At 44.4% G+C, this 15,645-nt stretch overlaps 1 protein-coding gene across 1 annotated transcript in view; it reads left to right on the top strand.

The window, feature by feature from the left end:
• The window catches only part of fam151b (family with sequence similarity 151 member B), a 33,355-nt gene extending 24,902 nt beyond the window's left edge, over positions 1 to 8,453 (top strand). Inside the window, exons 5-6 of the mRNA XM_041186804.1 lie at positions 6,434 to 6,569; positions 6,931 to 8,453. Of these exons, the coding sequence (XP_041042738.1) occupies positions 6,434 to 6,569; positions 6,931 to 7,096 (302 nt within the window). The 3' untranslated portion in view covers positions 7,097 to 8,453. The remainder of the gene's footprint in view (positions 1 to 6,433; positions 6,570 to 6,930) is intronic.
• The last annotated feature ends 7,192 nt before the right edge of the window (positions 8,454 to 15,645 follow it).

Raw genomic sequence — 15,645 nt, 5'->3', positions numbered from 1 at the left:
GAGCGCTCCACCAGACCTGTCCAGGTTTGGAATGGTATTTTCAGGATCCCAAGGTATGTTCCACCAAAGTCCATGTTGTGGCATGAGCCTTGTTGTACCTTCTCTGTGCAGGAGTCTGAGGCCGCTGCACAGGAGTCGTCAGCCATGTCCTTTACACGTAACTCTTGTCCCCAAGGAGCCAACCCTGCATCAAATGTGGTCCCTCGAAGATGTCAGGGATCTGAGATCTACTCAGGATGTACGAGTCGTGGACACTACCTGGGAATCTGGCGCACACCTGCATGATAAGTTTGTTATGGTCACACACCAACTGCTCATTGAAAGAGTAGTAGCCTTTTCGGTTGGTGTACTGGACCGCCTGTTGCCAGGGAGCTTTTATAGCCATGTGAGTGCAGTCGTTGGAACCCTGCACATGTGGGAAACTGGAATGCTGTGCAAATCCCAGTGCTCTTGCATCCTGGCTTGCTTGATCTCTGTCGAAGTGGACAAAGTCTTTGCCAAAAGGGCGCCTGTGACACCTTAGTGCATTTGTGGGTAGATGCTTGGGAGATGCCGCAGAGGTCCCCTGGAAGGAACCACTGGCATAGAAGTTGAGTGCAGCAGTTACTTTAACAGCCACTGGCAATGGATGCTCTCCAGAAAGCAGAACATCCAGCTGCTTGGCCGAAGCTGTGTCGCCAAATCCTGCAGAATGTGGCAAATGTGAGTCACCAGGTCCCTTGACATGTGGGGTGTCTGCAACACTGGTTCTCACTCATCTGCAGATAACACATGCACCCTGGGGCTAGCGAGGCGCCTACAAATTATGGTCTCTGAGGATCATCCTCTGCACCTGGAGGGGGACCTGCTGCCCCTTGGTCTTGAGAGTTTGACTCCTCCCTTTGGCAAGCCAGGCGCCTCTAACGCCTCCTTCTCATTCTTCTCTCCTGCCAATAAGCAATAATGCAGGCAGCAATAACACCAGGCTTCATCTTCTTGGTGGTCTCCTCACTGCAGTGTCAATGAGAAACATGCAAGAATCAGCATTTGTTGCCAAAGATTCATTTCTGTCTGATTGTGGGCTCAAGGCCTTTTCATGCATGTCAGGGAGTACTGACCCCTGAAATAATGCCCAGAGCGGGGTGTGCATGAACGTTCACAACAACAACCCCCAGCCCACATGACTGACTGGTGGCAGCTTCGGCCAAGCAACTGGATGTTCTGCTTTCAGCACATGCACCAGCATCATCATTACCTGCTCTCCAAGACTGTGCTGTTTGTTCTAAACATGAGGGTTAATGTTCAGTGAATACCTGAGATTAATTTAGGAGGTCTGGAGGCTTCTCCTCTGTGAGTGGTGAATGACCACATTTCCAAGGGGTTCTCAAGCTTGTCCAGTCACCCGGTGGTTCTGCAGTTCCATAATACTCTGGTAAATTTGAAGGCCGCAAACAAGGGGCTAAAACTAAGGGAACAATCATTGCCGCTTTGAGGGATCAGTGTTGCGTGAATGGGCATTATTGCTTCACTTTACTGATTCCTTGCATTGTCAGTTGAACAGCTGCTAACCTGCCTCGGCTGTGCCTTTGATAACATTTTGGAACGATCAGTTCAGTTGGGTGGCCCTTTTGTGCCCTCCCTCCTGCCGTGCGCACCCCCCCCCCCCCCCCCCCGAGTCATGTGTTTCAATGCAAACTTCCCTGCTCATTGTCTCCAATGGAGCCCCTGTCCTGCAACACCTTCCCTTAGTCTTGCCTGTCCCCTTCCCCAGTTGAGCCCTTGCCCTGCAGCACAGTAAAATCACCCCCACCTTAACCCTGCTGTGGTACCTGTAGAGACTTGCTTTGAGACCCCCCTGATGTGGTGCAGCCTGTGGAGCCTGGCACTGACCACCCCAGTAACTGCTGCGCAATGCAAGGTATGCAAACTCACCTTGGGATCAGGAGCGAAGTGCGGATTGCCAGCTGCACACCTTTTAAACCCTGTTGTGAAACACACTAATTGCACACCAATGTGGGCTCTTAATCCAGCATAGAGGGATGATTCCGATGAGCAGGTGTCATAATGATATGCTGATTTATGCTAGTGATGTCCGCAACATTCGGCAAAGTGAAATGCGGCCTGCCATTGACTGCTGAAGTGCACAATCACTTCTTCATTTTACGTCAGCGTAATATCGGTTTTGGGTCTTCTCGCAAGATTTAGCTCTCGCACCTGCCATGACAACTGCCCCAACCGGGAGCGGAACATCCTGGCCTCTGTCCCTTCCTGAACAATCTACTTCGTTTTACACATATTGCTTCCATTGCATGATTGAGTCTGGATGATGGATCCTTTTGAAAGATCTAACTTGAAAAGGCCTTACCCATGCCCCCACCCACCCAAAGGGAAACTTAAAACAACTGCCACAACTTGCAATTTGTATAAATTTTGAGATGTGTGCCTTGAATTCCGTGGTAATAAGACCACCAAGCCTTATAGGTTTTTATAAAACTAGATTAAACATTTATTAATAGAAGAAATGACTTTAAACACATACATAGCTCTACAAATTACTACTTTGATAACTTCTAAATCTCCTACTTAAACTGACTCCCAGTTATACTTTCGTTACGGCAACAGTAAGGCACATATTTTTAAAAGACTCAGGCAAAGAAATATGATACCCTGAACCAGTTGAATTCAAAGTGAGTTTTCTTAATTTCAGCTCTTTGAAAACAGCAGCTTGAGGCACAGATGCTGAAGGCTTTTCACACTTGTTAGTTCTTAAAATGCCTACCTTTACACACAGCCTTTGCTCCTTTATACATATTTCCCCCTTGAATGCAAATTCCCATTGTTTCATTATGTCTTTGGGCTTTACCTTCATGATCATAAAAATTTATCATGTTGCCCATTTTACCAGTAATCTTTGGGAAAAAGAAACACACCTGGCTAGATGACGTTTCACCCCTCCTTTGAAAACAATCTAGTCTGGTTTATTTAAAAATGCAAATGTCCTTTTGCACCTTACATTCTAAACATCCCCCATGTTTACTATGGGCAGAATCTTCAGTTCGATGAGCAGGGGCGGAGCCCGCTCACCGAGATGTAAAATGACGCATCCTGACGTCACTGTGCGTCATTCAGATTTTCAATTCGGTGGGCGCACACCCGAGTCAACTGCACACCCGCCGAACTGTCAAAGGCCTATTAAGGTCAGTTAATTATCAATTAAAACAATAAACTGAGCTGCCCGTCCAACCTTAAGGTTGGTGGGCAGGAGAAGAGCCCAGGCGGCCTTCGCATTTTTCATGAAACCTCATCCATGGGTGGGATGTAGTTTCATGAAGGTTCTTAAAGGTTTGAAAAATTTTTAATAAAATTCATAGACCTGTCCCAGCTCATGTGGCAGTTTCACATAAGGGGACATGTCCTAAAAATTTTTTTTTCCCTTTATTAAAATTTAAAAAATTTTTAAAACTTAAAGTAATCTCACTGAGGCAGCTCTGTGCCTCAGGGAGATTTCTGCACTCTTTCATGCGCATGCGCGAAAGAGCGCAGGCCCTGAGTCCAGCAAACCCACTGCCCGCACAAGTAGCGCTCAGCCGGCAATGCCAGGAAGGCATCAGTGGCCACTGTCAGGACTGCAGAAGGAAAAGAAGATCAAGGCCCATGGATCCCCAGAGCAGATAAGTCCGGGTCTTGGGCCAGGAGGGTTAATTGGCCCGCCCATGTAAAATGGCGGTGCCCAGCTGATCACAGGCGGCAATTGGTTGTGCACACGCCCACACCCGCTCCCGTGCAACCCCCCCCGACGGGGAGAAAATTCTCCCCCATGTTTACATTAAAGTCTTCAGAACAGCTGCCTTTAACCCAATTAAGTCTCTCTCACACAAAAACACACACACACACACACACACACAAATACCACTATTTCACAATAAATTCCAATAACGTTATTAGAATTATTATATCTTCCTGACAATTTCCACACATGCTATTGTTGGCACAGGATACATTGGTTCTGTACAGAGCATATACTAGGTGAATGGGCATGGAAGTGCTATGAGTTGACATGGAGGGTATGAGGGCCATTGGGAATGGATGGCAGCATGGGCTGGCACAGAGGGTAGGAGGGACCATTGGGGTGGGTGGGGACATGGGTTGGCATGGGTGGTGTGTGGAGGATGTAAGGGATGAGGGCTAAAGGGATGAATATTTAATAAAACAACTGGGAAAAATTCCCAGAGAACCAAGGTGGGCCTTTTAAACAGCCTGCCTTGCCACTTGGCAGCCCATGTGGCTGCCTCCGATCTGCATCCAGGGCCAGTGGCTCCAACTCTAAAGGCACCCACCCAATTGGAGCAAATATTGTGCCATTTGGGGCACTTTTTGCCGAGGCGGGTGCGCCAAACTGGGAAATTTCCCAATTCAAGCTACTTGACTGTATACAATATACCTCAAAAAGTAATGGACCGATTTCAATGGAATTTGGTACACATATAAGGGGGGTGGAGAAGCTGACATGCTTCACGCCAACCAACCTGCAGCCATAAAGTGCTGCAAGCGGACTTATGAGGGCCAAATTGGATTTATGCTCCTCATTGGATCTGATTGGCTGGCAGCTCTGACAGTCCTGGCAGTGCCAAGAAGGCGTCATTGGCCATTGTCAGGATTGCAGAAGGAAAAGAAGATGAAGGCCCATGGATCCCCAGAGCAGATAAGTCCGGGTCTTGGGCCAGGGGTGGTTAAGGTAGACCACGTAGAGGAGAGGCTGTGGATTTAAGGGAGGGAGCAGGTAGGAATGAAAGTGAGGTTGGACATAAGGGGGGGGTCACCCTGCAATTGGCAAAGGATAATCCCCGAAGAGCAACTCCCACTCCTCATCCTCCCCCCTGCACCCGCAAGCCCTTCTTGCTCTTTAAACATTTAAATTAAAAAACCGAGCTTCCTGCGCTTGTCCTCCTGCCAATGCCAAACGTTTTATGGCATGGGCAGTGTATTATCAGGATCAGTTGGCTTAAAAACAAGTTTAATTGACCCTTAATTAAATATGGCAAATGGGTTGTCAATTTTGGCATCCTCCCGCCGCCACCTCTCCCCCCTCACCCTACCCCCCACCCCCTTTATTGTTGGGGAGAGCTCAAGGATGGGTGGTAAGGTGGTGGGATGGTGCCCAACCCATTTTATTTGCGCTCTCCCCCACAGGAAACACGTCTGCTGGGGGTATGTAAAATTCAACCCAGGGTACGGCTCAAAGAAGAACTGATTAGCTCTGGATCTGGGAATTTTTTAAAGGACCTGTTAACGTTGTGAGAAAGGACAAATTGACTTTTTTTAGAATTTTGGGGTTGTATGAGAATGTTGTGGATTGCCTCAACTGCTATGTTGCAGTTTGTCACAGCTGTCAAACAGTGAGTAGAGTTTTCAGAGCAGGTTGTTGGATGTGGATTGGTTTGAAGCCTCCTCAGAAGTAGTTATCGAGCATCAACCCAGGTATATAGAGAGGATTGGCCTTTGTGAGCTGACCATGACAGTCAGTAAGACTGTACAGGAGGGGAGGAAGAAGAAAGGAAGTGCAATAGTGATAGGGGATTCGTTAGTTAAGGGAACAGACAGGCGTTTCTGCAGCCGTAGATGCAATTCCAGGATGGTAGGTTGCCTCCCTGGTGCCAGGGTCAAGAATGCCACTGAGCGGCTGCAGGACAGTTAGAATTCTGAGTGAGAGTGAACAGCCAGAGGTCATGGTTCACGTTGGTACCAATGACTTAGGTAGGAAGGGGGAATGTGATCCTGCAGACAGAACTTAGGGAGCTAGGTAGAAAATTAGTAAGCAGAACCTCTGGATTACTCCCAGTGCAAGTGAGTAAAGAAATAGGAAGATAAGGCAGATGAATGCGTGGCTGGAAAGATGGTGCAGGAGGGAAGGCTTTAGAATCTCTTCAGTACTGTCCTGTTGTTGTGTTTTGAGTAACTTAAAAGCTTTACCTATTATTACATGATTATACAAATAATATTCAGAGATAAATGTGTAAATCCACCCACAAATCCTGCTATCTGTTTTCAGTATCCAGGTGCCCTCTAACTTCTATGATTAGCAAGACCATAAAAAATTGATGAATGACCTATCTATTAAATGTGTTGCATCTGTGCACACTCACGATTAGTTTTTACATTTATAAATTCCTTTGTCTACATTTATAATGGAAACTGCCTTTGTAAACCTGTCATGCTATAATTATACCCCCCACTTCAATGGATGTATTGTAGCACAACTACTGGAAAGAGACCATAATTACAGTGTGACATTTTTCTCTGCTAAGGAACACTGTGACTCTACTTCTGTTGCCATATTGTGTTTTTCTTAGAACTCTGTAATTGTGCTGCATTTCCCAAATTATCTTGTGGAAAGTAAACATAATTGAAAACCAAAGAATAGAATCTTTAAAAATAGACTTACCTTTGCGTACAGGCTACACCTGGGAGATGGTGAAGGAGATGGAGCAAATTTGTCGGACACTCTACCAGCCAGTAACATTCCCAGTTAGAGCAGCACTGGTTCGGCCATCCTGGCCACAGCTGCATTGGTTGCTGGAGCAGTCAGAAAGGTAAAAGACCTCTTCAGGTCAACTAAATTCTAAATGTCTCTGAGGCAGATTTCAAGTATTTTACTTTTTTCTTTCGTTTTAGTTAACTTCTAAACCTGTTCGAAAATATGATGGGAAGGAGGAAACAAAGAACAGAATATTGATTTTAACCCATAGAGGGTGGTAGAGACAGAACACTATATAAAATGGTGTTAAAGATAATTGCATCCTTGCAACATTGATTCAATATGAATAATTTTTTTGTTAAGCAACTTATTATCAAGTCTGTTCTATACCTTTTTATTTTGATGTGTTTTATTGACAGCCTAACTCTGCCCGTATTGTGAGTCTGTTCTAATTGAGCAATTTTGTTTTAATACAGATACAGTCTGACTGTGTGGGCAGCAAGAAAAGATTCGTACAGTGTGGAAGATATGCTGTATATCAGGAAAAACTTTGACAAGTCAAGAATCTACTTTGATCTTTTTGAACCTCAAAACAGTGAATTAAGGCAGGCAATAAACACGAAAGTCACAGATCAGATATAACATTTTTATAACAGCATTGATTTATATGGTGTCTTCAACACAGTAAAAGACCCCAAGGCACTTCACAAGGAAACTTAACAAATAAAATTTGACACCAAACCACATAAGAAATTAGGACAGGAATGCGATAGGTTTTACAGAGCATTTTAGTGGAGGAGAGGCGGCGGTCAGGGGAAGAAAATTCCAGAGTGTGTGGTATAAGGAAGCTGAAGGCAAGGCCGCCAATGGTGGAGAGATTAAAATTGGGAAAGCACAAGAGGCCAGAATTGGAGGGATGCAGAGATCTCAGAGGGTTGTAGGACTATTGATGGATACACCAGTTTTAAATTATAAGATTTCACTCATATTCTTAAAGAGAAAATAGCTGAGCTGGGTTACTGCTGCTAGAAAGTGTACAGGTGTAGATATCAAATAAGGACACAATCATTCGTGGCTTTGATGCTACCTCAACTGAACAGCCAGTTTGCAAACACAATTTAGGCACACCCATGGAGAGTGGCCACTAAGATTATATATTGGAGAGCTGCCAATGCGTGACATGTCAACCATGGCTCAGTTGGTAGCCCTCTTGCTTCTGAGTCAGGAAGTTGCACTCCAGAGAACTGAGCACACTCCAGGCTGATACTTCAGTGCGGTACTGAAGGAGGGCTGCCCTATCGAATGCAATGTTAAACTGAGACCCATCTGCCCTATCAGGTGGATATAAACATTTTATGGCACTCTTCGAAGAAGAGAAAGAGAGCTTTTGCAGCGTCTTGGCCAATATTTATTCCTAAATCAACATTACTAAAAATCCACCAACTGGTTATCCATTACTGTTTGTGGGAACTTGCTCTGGAAATTGGCTGCCAAGTTTTTTTACAACACTTCAAAAGTTCTTCATTGGCTAAAAAAATACTTTGGGCTGTCTTGAGGTAATGAATTGTACTAAATAAATGCAAATTTTTTAAAATTTTTTTCTTTCTGTTAACACTTGGAACCAAATTAAGAGTTAGTGCCTTCAGAAGAGAAGGAGAGAAAGGGACAAGATTGGGAAAATGTTAGGAAATAATCAGTGTTTTTCAGAATTGCTGACTAACAGTTTTAGCCTATTTGACATCTTCTCTCTGTAAAATATCTAACAAAAATGTTTGCAATTCTGTCCAAGATGATATATTTTGAGTTCACAGCCGGCAGATGGCTCACTGGATGTAGAAATTGATTATAACATCTGTTTTTAAGTGAAAATACTCAGAGCTATTGCTGATTTTCTGAAACAGAGCTATAATCAGATGTAATACCTTGCACTGTAAATGTGCAGTATCTTCCAAATGTCACTGCATATCAATGACCTATATAAATATTCAGTACTACAGTCCTCACTGGCCCCTTTTGAAATTTTGTAACCAAGTAGCTGCTCCAAAAATGGATTGATTGATTTGCCTGTTGCTTCAGAACAGAACTATAATTTCCATCACAATTGGAGGAAAAATTGGAGGCTCAGGAACCTGGATCTCACTTGCCCTGTGTTTAGCAGCAATTGTAAAACCTTAGAAAAAGTTGTCTTTTTATTAGTTCTTGGGATGTGAGACAGGCCAGCATTTATTGCCCTAACTGCCCTTGAGAAGGTGGTAATGAGCTGTCTTCTTATCTTGCTGCAGTCCTTGTGGTGTAGGTACATGCACAGGGAGTTCCATGCTTTTGACCCAGCATGGGTCAATGGTGATATAATTCAAAGTCAAGATAGTGTGTGACTTGAAGAGGAACTTGCAGGTGGTGGTGTTCTCAGGTGTCTGCTGCCCATATGCTTCTAGTTGGTAGAGGTTGCAGGTTTGGAAGGTGTTGTCAAAGGAGACTTGGCAAGTTGCTGCAGTGCATCTTGTAGATGGTAAACAATGCTCCCGCTGTCCACCAGGTGGAGGGAGTGAATGTTTAAGGTGGTGGATAGTGGAAAACCTTCTCTTCTCAGCTGGCAATAGATTCAAAAAAACACAAAGGTCTGGAAGGCATCTAAAGGCCATCAGTATAAGATAGTCAAGAAATCTGTTAGGGAATTCAAAATAAATTTATTTACCCAGAGTGCTGAGAATATGGAACTTGCTACCACACAAAGGGCAGAATTTTCTGGTCGGTGTGTGGGGGCAGGCCCGACACGCTGACGCGTAAAATGATGCATGATGATGTCAGGCGTGTGTCCCGATGTCATCGTGTGCCATCGCGATATTTCGTCTGGCAGGCACACGCCGGAGTCGGCTGTATGCCTGCTGAAATGTCAATGGCCTATTAAGGCCATTAAAAAAATAAAGTGCTTAAGAACGCTGCCCATCCAAAGTTAAGGTTGGCGGGCAGGAAAAAAGCCCAAGTGGCCTTCACGTTTTTCAGGAAACCTCGTCCATGGGCAGGATGAGGTTTCCTGAACCTTTTATTAAATTAATTAATTAATTTTCATAATTATAAAAACATGTCCCCACTCATGTGATAGTCACACGAGGGGACATGTTTGACTAAATTTTTAAACGTATTCTTCATTGATTTTCATATCCATTCAATCTCCCTGATTCAGCTCCGTGCCTCAGGGAAATTGCTGCACTCTTTCGCGTGCACGCCGATAGAGTGTTGGCCCTGACTCTCCCTCCTCCCCCTGCCCGCACAGGTAGCGCTCAGCGCTACTGACCACGTATAATGCTGGGCGGACCTTAATTGGCCAGCCCATGTAAAATGGTGGTGCAGAGTCAATCGTGGACGGCAATCGGCCCCACGCCCATTCCCGCCCAGCCCACCCGCCATTGGAAAAATCCTGGCCATAGTGATTGAAGCAAATAGTACAGATGCATTTAAGAGGAAACTAGACAAGCATGAGAGGGAGAAGAAAATATAAGGTGACAATGGCAGATTTAGATGAAAGAAAGATGGGAGGAGGCTCGAGTGGAGCATAAACACCAGCATAGACTGGTTGAGCTGAATGACCTGGTTCTGCGTTGTATATGCTTTGTAATCCTATGGATAAAAGCAATTGATCTGAGAAGACTGAAGTGCTTAATATCAGAGTTATACAGATGTTGGATAGAAACGCTGTGGAGATAGATATGAAATATAAATGGATTTTACTTCTAGTTCTAACTTATTTTCTGATCACTACTCCAACTGATTGTATCAAATGATAGAATTTTACAGCACAACAGTATGTTATTCTTTACATTATGCCCACCAATGAAACAGTTTTCTGATGAATTCCATTCGCCTACCCATTCTCATTTTTGATGAGACTATAAACATATGTTAAATTAGTTTTAGGACAAGCTATAATTGTCACAAGCCGAGGAAGCTGATGTAAAATACTTATTTTGGATGTACAAAATTGGCTAATTGCATCAACAAAATGAATTATTTCAATTAAAATATTATAATTTTAATTCAATAAATGCACCCCAATGTTGCAGAAATTGGAACTCTTTTCAGAATAATTTGTAAACGCTCAGTGTACTGTTGTTCTAGCACTTTCACTCACAAATAAACTTCCAGAATTCAGCAGCAACAAGGGGACCCCATAATTATTGAGCAAAATAACACTAAGTCTGCCTTTCCTCTTGATTAGTATGGTTTCATGAACACTAGCCATTACTCTTCTGTGTTCCCTGATGACAAATGTTGGCAATAAATTGACAATGGAAAGCATCACACCAAATTTGATGTAGGTCCATAAAATATACGCAATGGGTGAAATTTTGCGGCTCATGCTGCCAGCGAGGTCTTCCGGTGCTGCCAAAGTCAATGGACTTTTGAATGACTCACCGCATTTTCCAGCCCCACCCCCGCTGCGACAGGACCATAAAATTTCGCCCAATGTTTGCAACCTAATTACATCCTTTACCAGATGTATTTGGCATGAAAAATTGATCAGTCTAGCAATGCAACTGCATGGGTTGTGGCAAATGCAGTGCCAAATCTTACTTGGAGTTCTGTTTTTGTGGCTATGCCTATGAAACCATACATATTGACACCCAATGCTCTTCTCTAATGCTGATATTTCAGTTATATCTTAAGCATTCTTTAAGTGATTGGAGTTAATCAGATTCATGGGTTCATGAGACTAAATTCCTTGGCAGCAAAATTTGGCTCTGTTGCACCTGTTGATTGAATGTTGCAGGTGTTGCTTTTGGTTCCAAAATGGTATCCATGGCTAATGTGTACATTTCTGCTGTGGACTGCACCAGACACCATCATCAATTGGGCGTTGGCACTGGAAAGCGTGCAGAGTAGGCAGACTGTGACACCAATTCTTCAATGTCCAGCTGGTTTGTGACCATAATACATCATGTGGGTCAAGGTCCATAATCCTGGCAGCAATCATTCTGCACATTCCAGTGTACCATTTGAATTTGAAACACCACAACAAACCAAAAGGTAACTACTACCATAGGGCTTATGCTTACAGTGCACAACTCATGCACATATGGGGATGAAAGCCATGCTGCCACGTGAAATGTGATCAAATGGACCATTAGCATGCTTTAACCAACACTTCTGCTGACTGGACTATTCTGGAGGAGCACTGCAGTGCCCTGCATAGTGTATGCTAAGACTCTTGGTGGCCTGCTGCATGGTACACAACTTTGCCATCATGAGGGAACAGCCCTTGCTACCACCTATTTGGTGACCAACCAAGGAGGAGGATGTGAGAAGGCAACCAACACCGTCTCTTCTCTGGCCAGACTGTCCATGATCAACTCATTTGAGTGTGATACCACTAAAACACCACTCTAATTCTCTGCTCACCACACCTTCCCATTCTGAAGTCCTCATCTGAGTCCTCTGCAGCAAAGCTCATGTGAGAATGAGGTGAAGTTATGAATGTTATATATCAGTCATGATTGTTATACATTGTTGGTAGGTGATCCATTCTGTTATTGCTATCTGTGATGTGCACTGCTTGGACACCGTTAAGCAGCCTTGTTGAAGTTACAAAGTGGTCATTATTAATATATGGAACAATGTACATATTTACAGTAGAGAGTAAATGTATGGAGAGGACCCCATACTACATCCTTACATATTGCTACTGCCCTTAGCTCTAGGTCATGTGCCTTCTTAGATTACTGTGTGGGCAGTACAGTACTCAGTTCCATATTAACCCTTTAGGTACCAGAATATTCTATTACACCTCCCCCCAAGTCTTTATTCCCTGGATGTTGAATGACATTAGTTTACTTACAGTTTGCTTCAGGTCTTACATTGCTATAAGTCTTGTGCACTTAACTTTAGTGTTGCAACAATAAACAATTCTAACTCTAAACTACTTCATGATTAAGATTACAACATTAACAGCATGCATCAACAATGTTCTTACTCCCCCATCTCCCCACTTCAAGTCCTTGAAAATGGAGATCCGGGCGGTCTGGAGGTCTTGCACTACTGCCACCTTGGGAAAGTGGTAGGTTCTAGAGGTTCTTGATCTTGGCGGGGATTTGGAGGTTGTATCTGAATGTAGGCATGGCTGCATGTGCTTCTTCCATTGATGGATGCTGCACCATGTCATTCTGGTTGATTTGGCAGTGATTTGTTGTGAGTGGTGATTGATTCTTTCTGGCTGGACGAAAGTGGTGTTCATCAGGTCGTCAGTGGTGTTTCTTTCTCCTTTTCCGGCATCTAGAAGCTCCCTGAGGTTAATGGAGAGCAGTCCTGTGGATGGAGGAAGAGTAGGGAGGTAGCTCATATCTGTGTAGTTGTGTTTGTGAGGCTGCTGATGCTGTGGTTTTAGCACTCTGGTTGGCAGTTGTTGAGGCTGTGCATTAGTCGGCATCTCTACTGTCTGCACCTTTGTCTCTGTGGAGGCAGAGGCTTCTCTGGAGGTTGTTCCAGCTCTGGCATCACCTCCACTGGGGGTGCTGTTGCAACTTTCTGTGTGGTGCGCTGGCCTGGCCCTTAGGTATGTTCGGGGACCTGAAACGAAGAACAGACCCGCTCTGTGAACAGAGAAGATATAAATAAAGTCAACATTTGAATGTTGTGTAGGTTGAAGGTTGGGCCTTCAGGAGGATGCATTTCAGGCTGGGTGGAGACCTTGGTGGTTTTCACATCTGCCAGTTGAAGGAAATTGAGAGCTAAGCAGAAGTCTGCAGTGAGTGAGTGAGAGAGAAACAATGTGGTAACTTACACTGGGAGAGTGTGAGAGAAACAGCGTGGTTATTTACAGCGAGAGAGTGTGAGAAAAAGAGAGATAAAAACAAAAAACTGTGGATGCTGGAAATCCAAAACAAAAACAGAATTACCTGGAAGAACTCATCAGGTCTGGCAGCATCGGCGTAGAAGAAAAGAGTCGACGTTTCGAGTCCTCATGACCCTTCAACAGAACTGGGTGAATCCAAGGAGAGGGGTGAAATATAAGCTGGTTTTGGGGGGGGGGGGTGGGGGGTGGTTTGGGTGGGGGGAGAGAAGTGGAGGGGGGTGGTGTGGTTGTAGGGACAAGCAAGCAGTGATAGGAGCAGATCATCAAAAGATGTCACACACAAAAGAACACAGGTGTTGAAGTTGGTGATATTATCTAAACGTATGTGCTAATTAAGAATGGATGTAGGGCACTCAAGGTACGGCTCTATTGGGGGTGGGGGGGCATAAAAGATTTAAAAATAACGGAAATAGGTGGGAAAAGAAAAATCTATATAAATTATTGGACAAAACAAAAGGAAGGGGGAAGAAACAGAAAGGGGGTGGGGATGGAGGAGGGAGTTCAAGATCTAAAGTTGTTGAATTCAATATTCAGTCCAGAGGGCCATAAAGTGCCTAGTCGGAAGATGAGGTGCTGTTCCTCCAGTTTGTGTTGGGCTTCACTGGAACAATGCAGCAAGCCAAGGACAGATATATGGGCAAGAGAGCAGGGTGGAGTGTTAAAATGGCAAGCGACAGGGAGGTTTGGGTCATTCTTGCGGACAGACTGCAGATGTTCCGCAAAGCGGTCGCCCAGTTTACGTTTGGTCTCTCCAATGTAGAGGAGACCGCATTGGGAGCAATGAATGCAGTAGACTAAGTTGGGGGAAATGCAAGTAAAATGCTGCTTCACTTGAAAGGAGTGTTTGGGCCCAACTTAAACCAGCTTATATTTCACCCCTCTCCTACTATTCACTCAGTTCTGTTGAAGGGTCATGAGGACTCGAAACGTCAACTCTTTTCTTCTCCGCCAATGCTGCCAGACCTGCTGAGTTTTTCCAGGTAATTCTGTTTTTGTGAGAAAAACAGCGTGGTTATTTACAGTGAGAGAGCGAGAGGAACAGTGTGGTCATTTACAGTGAGAGAGTGTGAGAAAACAGCTTGGTTATTTACAGCGAGAGAGTATAAAAGGAGAGGAGCCTTTAACAGTGAGAGTGTGAGAGAAGCAGCTTGGTCATTTACAGTGAGAGAGAAACAACGTGGTCATTTACGGCGAGAGAGTGAGAGAGGAGCGGGGCCTGTAACAGTGAAAGAGTGAGAGAAGAGTGTGAGACCATTAAAGAGCGTGAGAGGGAAAAGATTGCGGAGAGCAGCTGATTGATGAGTAGGATTGGTGAGTATTTCTAGCCTTTAAAGTAAATTTAATTTGTCTTTAATTTGTGTTTCGATCTCTAGTCTTTTTTTTTTCTTTTTCTTAAAGATAGCTTGTTAAGTATAAGGTCGATACTGGTGTGTATAAAAATAATTATTTTAAAGTGTAAAGAGTGGGGATACCAGAGTAATTAATTAATAAATTGAACAAAATATGATAGTGATGGCAGGACAGATGATGTGTTGCTTCTGTCACATGTGGGAACTGCTGGACACCAAGGTGATCCAGAACGAACACATCTGTACCAAGTGTTTGCAGCTCGAGGAACTTTGGATCCGAGTTAAGGAGCTGGAGTCCAAGCTGTAGACATTGCACCACATCAGGGAGGGGGACAGGTACCTGGACACTTTGCTCCAGGAGGCAGTTACACCTCTCAGATTAGGTAATTCAAATTTGGTCTATGATCAGGGACAGGAGGGTGTGACTGCAGGTGAAGCAGGTTTGGGGACCCAGGGGGTAGCTTTCGAGGAGCCTCAGCCCCTGCAACTGCCCAACAGTTTACAAGGTTCTTGCAAACTGTGTTGATGAGAGGGGGGACTGCAGGGAGGATGAGTGAACTGACCACGGCACCATGGTACAGGGAGCCATTCAAGTGGGGGGAGGAAATGAGAAAGTAGTATTAATAGGGGACAGTGTAATTAGGTGAATAGATACTGTTCTCTGCAGCCATGAGCATGAGTCCCAAAGGCTGTGTTACCTGCCTGGCACCAGGGTTTTGGACATTTCCTCAGGGCTGGAGAGGAACTTGGAGTGGGAGGGAAGGGATCCAGTTTTTGTAGTCCACATTGGTACCAACGACATTGATAGAACTAGAAAGGATGTTCTGCTGAAAGAATTTGAACAGCTAGGAGCTAAATTATAAAGCAAACTGGCATAGGCTAAATAAAGTCAAGGAGTTAAATCCGTGGCTCATAGATTGGGATGGAAGGAATGGGTTGCAGTTCATGGGGCACTGGCACCAGTACTGGGGTAGAAGGGAGCTGTTCCATCGGGA

The sequence above is a fragment of the Carcharodon carcharias genome, chromosome 4 (genome assembly GCF_017639515.1).
Source record: "Carcharodon carcharias isolate sCarCar2 chromosome 4, sCarCar2.pri, whole genome shotgun sequence".
NCBI lineage: Eukaryota > Metazoa > Chordata > Chondrichthyes > Lamniformes > Lamnidae > Carcharodon > Carcharodon carcharias.
Note: the sequence above shows the minus strand (reverse complement) of the source record. Positions and strands in the feature narration are given on the sequence as shown.